Here is an 11,579-nt window from a genome sequence, read left to right on the forward strand (position 1 = left end):
TGAAACAAGCTTTCAAAGATGAATACCATAATCTTATAATATGGAACGATATTTGTTAATTTGTTAACTGGACCATCAGAACAGTCTATGAGAAATTTAACATCTTCCAGGCCGCAAATTGGTTTAACGTACGGTGCAAGAGATGGAAACTTTTTTCTTTCTTCTTTTCTAGTCCGCAGGAGAGGACTAGATAAAAGAAGATTTAAAAGAACTTATAGTTTTTATATTTGTTATTCGATTTAAATTTTCAGTGGTGCACGATTCTTCTTCTAGTAACCCAGGACAAGCATCGCGAATTTTGGACGAGATTAAGAGTTCTGGGGTTAAAGGCTCTGCACGAGACCAACGGATGTTTATGACGAAGACCGACAATTATGAATGAAGATGTATCAAATGAAAATACCGGATTATCTTGATATAATACACAACTGATCAGTCTTCTGTTACGACATTGTTAAAAATTCTAGTCATCTACAAAAAGAGGACAAGTTGTAGAGTATTCTGACGAGTAATGAAAATATTTTAACATTTAAATAGCGAAGAAGAGAGAACACTGTAATAATATCATGTAAAATTCATATGATTTATAAAAGAGAGAAAAGAGAAGAGAATCGTGCGCAGAATATTCCGAAGGTTGATAAAAATGTTTTATTATCCTACGTATATATTTAAATATATATTGAAAATAATATTTAAATAAGAATGAAGAAAAGAGAGGGGAAACAGTAATGATATCGTGTAAAAGTCACGTGCTATAAATTTCTTCATGGCCCACGCGCTTGACAATAATTTTACGCGCGTAACAAGGAACAAGTTCATTATATTTCGCTACGTGTAACGAAGAAACAAGCCCACGTCAAAATATTTTCACGATGATTATATCTCGTACAATTATCGGCTCTTCTTTTTCTCCACGTCTTATAACCTTCTTCCACGGTTTCGCTTCTACTTACATAGCTCGATACTCGCACATTTCTGCAAGTAGCATGTCTCGTATTATGCAAATGCTCCTGTTCACCGGCTTTGCCTGCTCGGCTTCTGCCGGATGTGACGTCACTGCCTGAAACATCAAAGTTTCAGAAGGCAGGTGTGATTAATACAGTGTACCGATACGAAAGCGACGAAATCGGTTAATTACACGAAACTTTTATGACGCTAAATAAACCGTGTATGTTATAAAATTTTCGATCCCCTGATCTGTCCATTGTTTTATTCATATGCTAATCTTTGTCGAATTTTGTTAGTTCTATCCTCGATATCAGATACTCGAATAAATGCTTCATTTGGATGTTGTGGTAATTGCACCGGTGTTTATACAGTTTGTTCTTTCATTTGAATGTGTATAAGCACAGATGGTTTTTTGACACAGTTAAAAATAGCATAAAAAGGTCGTTTAGCTTCATGAATTTTTTCTTTCTTTTTTCTTTTTGATAGATACATTTTTCTTAGAATTAGATTGACAGATCTCATCGCATCGCATAAAATTCAAGAATTTGAAAAAAAAAAATCGGCTTAGAATTTTGGATTTCTTTAGGAAATTTTTTCGTAGAATGTTTATTTAACTAAGAGAAATTATTATTGATATCTGTATCGTTAATATTAAATTACGATACACATCTATTTATACCGTGTGTTTGAATATTTAAAATTATATCTTTTCCTCGATGCATTCTTAAAACTCCTATTTCGTTGTATTCGCTGTTTTCCATATACGAAGAAATAAGTCTAGAATACCTATAGCGTTACAATATTTCTCGCGAATCCGATCGTTCAATTATTTCTCAATGCCACGTAACTCGTATTTATATGCAAATTAAAAATCTTTCGCTCATTATGAATGGATTCGTTAATTATGATTCTGTTAATCGCGATAAGATATTGATAATGCATGACACGCGAAGAATAGAGGATCCCGCGATGAGTTCGGAATTTTCATGATCAATCAAGTCAGTTTCTTGCAAATTCCATTCATTGCAAATCATGGAAAAACCGGAAAATAACCAGCTCCCGAGCAACATTTGACCTTCTTTCTTTTCACGTGTTTCACGAAACGTGTTGTTATCATGTTCCATGAATCGATCACTGTCTTATAATTCCTTGATGTTATCATGGTTTTTATAAAATCGCGTTTTATCGGTTTTTAATATTTCTAGGAAGCGTTGGAAAATTTTTAATGAACATTGAGATTTATTTATTAAGTTACTCTTACAAATTTTCTAAATTTTTAATATTCCAAACTTCCAAATCTTTAAATATTTAAACTTCAAACTTTAAGATTTTAAAGCTTTCAAATATTTTAACTTCCGAACTTCCGAGGTTTGAAATATTCAAAATTACAAATTTTCAATTATCCGAATGTAAAAATTTAAAAGTACTTTGCATATTATAACTGTAGGATATTAGAAGATATAAAACATCGATGTCATACGGTTATACAAAATGTAACAGAGTTGCAAAACGATATGCATTACGAAATAGTGTGAAATGACACGTATAAAGTTCATTAGCATCGATGTAAAAAATTTCTCGACCAAATCTGTAGCCATTAATCGACTGACAATTTCTATCCAGTCGATAGAGTTTGATAAGAGAAAGAAATACACCTTATCGTATACGTAACATGCTGAATATTCTCAGCTTATCAACTTTCGCTAATCGCATTGTGAGATAATATCTAATATTAATAACGTACTAAAGTGAACATTTAGAAACGTTTCTTTATTGCAATCTCGAAAATATGAAGAGCTCGTGAAAGCATAATTTCTATTTAAAGATTCTTTCTATCCAGTGACTCCTATTAATATTCCTATTAATATAAATTTATATATATATATCATATACGTATCTCGTATATAAAATTAATGTAAATTGCTCATTGTCCGAATTCATTTGCGATTCTAAATTTTACCATTATCGAATTAATCGCCTATTATACAAAAGGCTATGTAAATTAAACGAATAACATCTATTTTTCTATCAACTACAAGAAGTATTCAAATATATTAAGAAGCAGTTAATTCAATAGCATTATCGTCAACAAATATATAGAGGAATCTTTATGGTATCCGAATATTAATAATCATTGTACGAGGAATATAAAATTGGTGAAATTACCAGGTGTCTAAATACTTATCAACTGGTAGCGTATATTATGTATCTCTTCTGAACCTGATAACCTCGGGTGTGTGTAAAAGTAAATGATACGTCTGCCTGGCAACGAGTAGCAAAAATAGTTCAAAGCATTTATGTATTCGTGATAATGATTACTGTCACTCGTCCTTATCTTAATTACTTTTGCCACTACTATCACCGTACGTGGCTGTTGTCATTATCGCTACACACCTGCTATTGGCACCGGAATTATCGTGAACCGATGCAAGAATGTTGGCGCATCTCTGATTAATTTTGAATTGTATATCTAACGCGAATATCAATGTTATTACGATATTATCCGTTCGTTAATAACGATTCTCTCGAAAATGATAAATGTGAAATTTTTAGATAAAACTGTGTCGCGCTGGTTAAGAACGGCAATCGGCGAGACACGTGCATTCGGTATCGTGGAAAATTAGCGTGATCTTTGATACGGTTGGGCAAGAAACGGGGAAAAAAACGTTAACGAGTTCTCTGTAAATACATTTAACAGGGATCTAAAACGGTTTGTTAAGTTGATGTATTAAGTATCGAAATGTCGCAGGGTTAGTCAATTCGCATTAATTTGAACAGATTTACGATGCCTGGCGAAAGATACCGACCACCATACGGTGGGGGATTTCACAAAAAGTTTATGTATGAAACATTTTTATACTTCAAAAAGGTTAGACGGAAGTTTGTACGAGAAAAAAGTTCATTGTACGTCTGTGCGTGTAAATATACGTCGCTGACTAAAAGTTTGGAATCGCTTCGCGTTTCATACATGTCCGGAATTTCAAAGATAGTAAGATTCTATTATTTTCAAAGTTGCCGTTTTAGGAAGATCTATCAAAGAAACGACAATTGTTATTGATACTGTTATTGATGCAGCATTAATTTTGGATCGACAACAAAATTAGAACATTCAGGAAATGCGATCTCAAATTTTTAATTATCAATGACTACTCGTAAGTCTCTGAATACTTTGTTCATTTTCAATAATGATATGTGAATTTTATCAAGACATACAAATTAATAGTATCTTAATGGCAAGACATAGCACTTATCGTCATTTTATGGAATCAGCACGCTATAAATTCGAATTGTATATTAAAAAGCCAGTCCCTAATCAACAAATATATGCATCTTCTTTTTTATTCGCGAATTATAATCTTTGTTTTATATTCATTCGTCTGTTTCGTTTTGATTATCTCAAGTATTATTATATTGTAAGATTATTGTAACCACTGTAGACAAAATTTGATTAGCATTATATTCATTTAATTTGATTAATTATCAGATCGGTATTTTCGATGTACGATACTTTCAATTATTGTACTATGTCCAAGTATTACCTCTTTATTCAATTGGAAATAATTCGCTTGTTTCATTTATTTTGGAAATGGAGATATATATATATATATATATATATCAGATTTTACAATTTATAATATTTTCTTGCAAATAAATTATAAAATAAGTTATAGAAATGCGAAGCGAAAAATATAAAGAGCGTGTATAATGGAAGATTATTATAGAATTTTAGAAAGAGTAGATAGATATTTCTATATAGCGGGCAAAAATATAACTGACATCGAGAGTTTCGAAGAAAAATGACTTTTGGAAAGATATTAACTTTTCATCTTAGTTTTCTAATGGAATCATTAATCTTCGTTTGTAATGTATATACAATAGTTCCGTATTTCTAGTGTCAAAGAAGGTAACGATATGTCGTATTTTCGACGTATTTCGACACATTGTGCGCTATCGTAATAAAAAATGATGTTAATGTACTTCCCGATGGTCGTCTAAAAATACAAATTTCGTGGACTGTCTGTTAAATATTGATGACGAAACTGCGATATAGCCGGCAAGCGACTTTAGCAATCGATGCTGAAACGTGTATAACAAAAATGGAAAATAACAATGTATTCTTACATCGTTAACTCCCTAAATGTTATATTCAAACGAAATGACACGAACAATCCTAATTTCCAAGACGAATTAAAATAGATAACATTTATAAAAATCGTTGGTTTTCTCTCTATATATTTCTCAATATATACGGTTAATTATCGTTTCTGAGCGACTCGTGTAGCAAATAAAACGCTACTCCATATAAATCGGTAACTCTACATTCCTAACGTTCGATGTATTTCACACTAAAATTGAAAAATATCATCAATCAATTGGAAAACGATTGTTAATTTCTCAACAAACTACGACCACAAAGACGTCGATCAAAAGTGATCCAAGCGATACAAGTCATCCTAGTCAGCCATATAAGCGACACAATCCACTTCAGATTCAAAATTTGCCGTTACGTAAAGCCTAAATCGTAGCTAAATCTATTCTCGATCATTCTTAACCAGAAATAAGATGTTCGAAATGAAGTTTCTATCGTGATTGTCTGTCGATATCCGTAACATCATTCGCGTAATACGCGCGCGTGCACATGCACACCCACGTCATCGTTAGATTCTGTTTTCTACTTGCACTACTGGCAGCCGCATATTTGGCATTGACACGTGTGCCAGCAAGTGAACCGTGGCCACGGCTTCGACTTTTCCCGCCACGTAAGCTAGGCCTCGCCTCGCCCGCTATCGCTATCCACAGTATCCACCCATGATAAGACAGCTAGCCCGCAAAATGCCGTCTCCCGCCAACCGAGACACGATCGCCACTCGAGAACCTGACCCGAGAACGTGCTTGTCAGACGACATTTAAAGACGATGGAACCAAGGCCTTCGCGAATGTCTTTTGAAAATAACAATTTGAAACAACGATGTGGCTAATTAACGCGTGGCTGATTGCAACGGTGGTTATCGGTGACCTATGTTTCGTTAAACTTTTTATTAATTTCTTTTTATTAATTTCATGGTTTAGAAAATCTTCAACGACGCGAATAATTTAGATAATATTGCCAGAGAAAGAAACGTGCAAATATAATGTAATATTTTGGAAAAATAAAGTGTCACGGCGTGTAGTATGTTTCAATCTGTTGCGGTTCCCAGGGCAAGGTGTAAAGAACTCACGTGACACTCGATATATCAACGATCGAGATAACGGTAATGATAGTCATTTTATTTCATAGAAATTGCGTAGATAAAATTGCGTAGATACTGTTAATGAGAGTCGTTGATTCTTTCGCAACCTGGTTTATTAGATCTAACGCTGTTAAACGGCTAAAAGTATTTTTCTAGACGCGCAGCGGTATCAGCGCGTCCTTCGAACCTTACTACGAAACTCTAACTGCAAAGCTGGCGAAACGTCTGGGAATTTCTTCCTGTTTGATACGGTTCATACCCGGAATCCACCGACAACGTTAGACGCTAAACGCTGCTGAGATTTATTAGGATACGCGATTTCGTTCGAAGTTGAAATTGTATATCTATATCTTGTAAGGTATGCTTAATTCGTTGAAATTATGGAAAGTGCAAAAATCTCCGGTAAAAAGCGTATCTTAACTCGCGCACGCGCCACCGACGAAGATCGTAATTTAGCCAGAACGATGCTTATCGAACGATCTGCGAGCTCACCGGTCACCGAGCGTTAATTAGCGATAAAAGAGAGAAAAGTAAGGGAAAAAATGAGGCATGAACGCACAGGTGAGACAGGGAGAAGCTGGCGGAGAATGGAATCGGCGATCGGCGCGAGCGAAGCGAAAGAGGGCGGAGAGAGGCTGTGCGAGAGCAGACACGATTCGGCGAATGTTTACATTCCAGGTCAGCCGATTACACGAAGGGCATCTTTCAGAGCATCGGCTTCAAGGAGTTTCACGCTTACCTCGTGTTGCCCGAGGATGAGAAGCGAGAGAAAAAGGTAAGCAGGAGCGGCGAACTGCAACGTCGTCACGTTCTTCGTCGTAGCTGCGCGTCGTTGTTGCACGAACCAGACGTTTTATATCTTTTAGAGAAAGGAAGAAAGAGAGAAATGGAATCGAAGGGAGAGGCCTTTAAGGGGATGCTCGATGTTCTTGTTGGATGTTGCGGTTCCAAGAGTGGAGCGTCCATTCTCTTTTTCTTTTTTACATTCCATCGTCTTCCTTTGAGTGTTTTTGCGCGTCAGTCTTTCGACAGACTTTTGATATACATATACACGTAGTAAGGTAGGATCGTTGCATACGTTGAAAAATGACGAAGTACTAGATAGAACAGTCCCATTGAGGATGACAGTAGGGGTATGACGAATCGGCGAATTGCAAGACGAATTACTTAGCTCGAGTCGAATAATCCTACCTTGCCATATGCGTTTGAAGTTGCGAGATTAGTGGCGTGAGTCGTGGAAGAACAGTTGCGGATGATCGAAGAGCAGTAGAGAGAGATGTTCGAAGAGCTTTTTTAAACTGTTTTCTCTTGTTATTATCACCGATATCGTTTGGAAGACGAAGAAATTGGGAAGATGTACGACGACGATGACAGTTTCTCTTTGGATCCGACGCGTCGGTTGTTTGAACGGGAAAGATCGATAGAGAGCTAATATAAAATTTATATTATATTCCCACGAGTCGTGTTATATCGATGTATAGAGAGGAATGTTTTATTTAAAGGGTCAGGAGTTACTACAAAAGGGTATCGACGACCTAAAACTGGTTACAAAAAGGTACGCGAGGAGGCAAGAAAAATGGATCCGAAATCGTTTAGTTCGTCGCAGCGATAGACAGGTATGATTCAACTGTATAAATATCTTATTTAAAGACGATATAATGTTCTTTATGCGTTTCTGTATTATAATATATTTATTAAGTTTGACGGAATTTCTGAATTCTGTTTGATTAAACGATTGCAGGTACCGCCAATTTATACATTAGATTGCACTAATCTGGATCAGTGGAACAGTTGTGTGTACGAACCAGCTGTGGCAATAATCGAAGCTGTGCTTAGAGGGGAGAAACCTACACAGAAACCTCTGAACGAGACGGTGGAAAACGAAAAATTTACCGACAGCAGCAACGAGGAAAGACATTATTGCGATGTAAAAATTTTTCTTATATTTTTAATCATTAATCGTCGATATATGGTTATTCTTGGATCGGAAACAATTATACGGTTGCATTTTTTCTTGACAGATCTGCGACAGGATATTTATTGGTTATCATCAGTGGAACAGTCATATGGGAAGTACAAAACACAAAAGAACTTTGAAAAAGAAAAGGAGATTGGAGGAACTAAAAAAGTTGGAAGAACAAAAAGAGTCGGAAGAACAGAAAGAGTCGGAAGAGCAAGAAAAATTTGAAGAAGAAGAAAAATTAATAGAACAAATGATCGAAGAAAATCGATGATAAAGTTCGATACACCATTCCGTGTGCTGTGATTCTACTTTGTGAAATATATGCAAAAAATAGCTATATTTCATGCTCATATTTTGTATTGTATATAAAAGTGCTTGAAATATGAATTAATTCGTGTTATCGCTCTTTCTTTCTATGATTTCATAGAAAGAAAGTTACCTTCTTCCGATAAGTAAGATTTCCTCGTCTTCCGTTATTGACTGGTGTTGACTACTGTATTGTGAATCGGTAATATCATCTGATGGTAAATGTTATAACAAATTCTTACTAATATTAGTGTTTAAATGCTTCGCTTATACATATTAAGGATTTGTTTATGACTTACCACTGCTAGCTTTTAAAATTTTGTATTTTAGTTATTTTCTCTAGAAGTTTCTTATCGGGACTGTTTCAATCGGTAAGGAAGAATCCTAATTTTTTAAGAATTGATATATGTACGTTATATAGTTTCTAGCAAATCTGTATAGATGGCAACGCGTGCTTTTACTAATCGTATCGATAATTTCGGCAATATTTAAAATTCTTGAAATGCCTATTTTGTACACTGCATTGTCCTATTCTTTTGCCGCATTTCATTAAATTGCAGAACATTATCGTTTGTGTAATATTCGACTGAATCGGAACATCGTATACAAGACCGCAAAATGTATTCATAGCGAATTTATTATACAATTTATATCACGATTGCGTGGCATTTCGAGATTGCGCGGCATCTATATCTTTAGTGCAAATTTAAAATCGACGCAGAACAATCTGATTACGCTTAAATCGCTTTTCCATCTTCGTCTTCCCATCGCATATTTATTTTCCATTAACAGCACCCTCTTTCAAACGGTACGCAACTTTATTTTCCTCAATCGTATTTCATATACCGCAATAACTTTCCGTTCTTTGAAAAAGTCGTGGTTACTCGCCGATTCGGAAACGTTGCACTCCATCCGTGCTTCTCCGTCCGTTTCATTCAAGAATCACGCTCAATCAGTGTCGATACCAGCTGCATTTGCTCGAGCTGCCGCAAATCATCAACCCCAAACCTCGTACCTCCTTCACGGTCGACTCGAACGAAACAAAATTTCCCATTACCCGTTCGATTCACCGGGAGAAATAGCGTTTTCACGCGAGTTCTCTCGTCACGCGGAGGATTCGCGTTTCTCCTCGTTCGTTCCCTTGCGGAAATTCTCGTGTCTGCGCGCGACGTTTTGCCTTTATTAAAGCGGACGAACGTGGCGAGATGCGACAAACGTTTTGCCGGTCCGCTTGACGCCTCGTGGAATTACCACGGGGTGAAAGAGCAAGCACCCTTTCGGCCGGCCTGTTTTACGATTTCAATGATTTCAATTAACATCGGAGCCACCCTCGCGTACCTAGCGACCGAACGCTGTGCTCCTTTGGCCGAATGGTCGACGGCCCTTCGATCATTTGCGGCCTTCAATGCACCTGGGGAATGTTCGTGGTTTGGCGAAACATTGTCAAACGCACGTGTCTCGCGTTGCACGCGGGTCTGTGCTTCGACTTCACTGAAACGAGCGTGGAACAGCGAACTGGCAGTGAATGCGGGACCAACGAGCGTCGATCAACCATGTCGCGATTTCCAGGAATGTTTCGAGGCTCGTGGAATTTTTTCTGCCGGTTGCAAGACGTTTTAGCCCGGACTGATAAGTAGATTGTTGATTTTTGCGCGTTTACAGCAAATATGGATATATAAAAATATATCAAATACCCGATAGCACTTTAATGGACAAAACAAATTTTTATTCCACTTCCAAGTTTTTAATTATATTCGTAAAGCTATGAATTTGTATAAATATCCACGGTCTAGCGACGAAACGGTAGCAGGTAAAATTATTTGAGCGAAGCTATAAGTAATTTGTCTTGTAATTCGCCAAATTTAGTTTTGAACAATTTCCAAGCGATCTACGATTTAGAAATAAACTCTAACTCGTTATTGGTGGCGTGATATTCTACGAGAACATAGCTTCTACTTATTAGAAAAAGAAGAGAAGCAAAGAAAAAAAGTATACATCGGTTTCACATGTCAGAGTATAGAAACGTATTACTGAGAATATCGATCGAATACGAATTTACGACGGAAATCAAAAATTGACTCGAGTTTCATTGATTTTTAGTTGACTTTCGTTTACTCGTCTTGTTCATTCGCCCCAACTGTAATCATGTCGTTTCATATTAAGACAAATAAGACGCAACTCATTTTGTTACAACAAAGGAATATTATATTTTATACGAAGAAAATTACGGTGCTTCTGTCTCTAAAGAAGTCGAATTTAATGGGCAATTGAAACTCGCTTCGAGATATACTATTAACCACTAATTTAATACCATCTTTCGCATCGTTGTGTTCTAGACTGCGATAATCGAACAACTATAATTACGTTTTAACCGCAACTACTTACGATAATTGCTACTTATTTGCTCGCTGGAGTAACGTCTTAATAATCGTTTTAACGTTAAACATTTTGTCTGTGAAATACGAAACGCGACAGAGAATGAAATGTATTCGATAGAGAAATGTTAGGTCATCCCATAAGTTCGTTCCGTTTTTCGAGCGGCTATATATGTAAACATCGTTTACATACCTTTCGGTTTCACGAAAAAATGTAATCCACCTCTCGTTGCGCGACTTCTTCCCATTTTTCAAGTGCATTGGTCCCTTATCGCCGTATGTTTATAAATCGACACGTGAAACGTATACGCAAAAGTCGGCACGAACTTATGGGATGACCTAATACGTTCGAAAATCAGGAATGCAAAAATGCGGCAACGAACGAAAGAAAAAAATATGCAATTAAGAAATTCCAACTATATCTTAGGATACGTAACGTTAAACCTTGCCACTCTGTTCTGTCTATCGTTTTTTTAAATTCGAATGTAATTTTTGAATGTTTCAAAGTATCTCAAGTTTGGGTAAAATATGAAAAAATTCTCACGTTAATTAATAATTTAATTAGTAATTTCTCGTTTCGATTTTACGTTAAATATTCTTTCGAAACGTTAGAAATTCTGTCTTTTTTTTTTTATTTTCCTTTCTTTCCCCCCTAGAAACGAGAACAAGATCGAAATACAAAAGATCGAGGTTTGCAGCAGGATGGAGCCAAAACGCCCTCGATAATATTCTATACAGCGATTTATACGCTAGAAC

The 11,579-nt window shown here is 36.1% G+C and overlaps 1 protein-coding gene across 3 annotated transcripts in view; it reads left to right on the forward strand.

The window, feature by feature from the left end:
• LOC126917463 (tRNA dimethylallyltransferase) overlaps positions 1–8,529 on the forward strand; it is a 116,201-nt gene extending 107,672 nt beyond the window's left edge. For all 3 annotated transcript variants that reach the window (XM_050724354.1, XM_050724355.1, XM_050724356.1), the window contains exons 6-9: positions 6,858–6,954; positions 7,682–7,795; positions 7,921–8,106; positions 8,201–8,529. In XM_050724354.1, the coding sequence (XP_050580311.1) occupies positions 6,858–6,954; positions 7,682–7,795; positions 7,921–8,106; positions 8,201–8,413 (610 nt within the window). In that variant the 3' untranslated portion in view covers positions 8,414–8,529. The remainder of the gene's footprint in view (positions 1–6,857; positions 6,955–7,681; positions 7,796–7,920; positions 8,107–8,200) is intronic.
• The last annotated feature ends 3,050 nt before the right edge of the window (positions 8,530–11,579 follow it).

This window comes from Bombus affinis, chromosome 6, assembly GCF_024516045.1.
Source record: "Bombus affinis isolate iyBomAffi1 chromosome 6, iyBomAffi1.2, whole genome shotgun sequence".
Taxonomy (NCBI): domain Eukaryota; kingdom Metazoa; phylum Arthropoda; class Insecta; order Hymenoptera; family Apidae; genus Bombus; species Bombus affinis.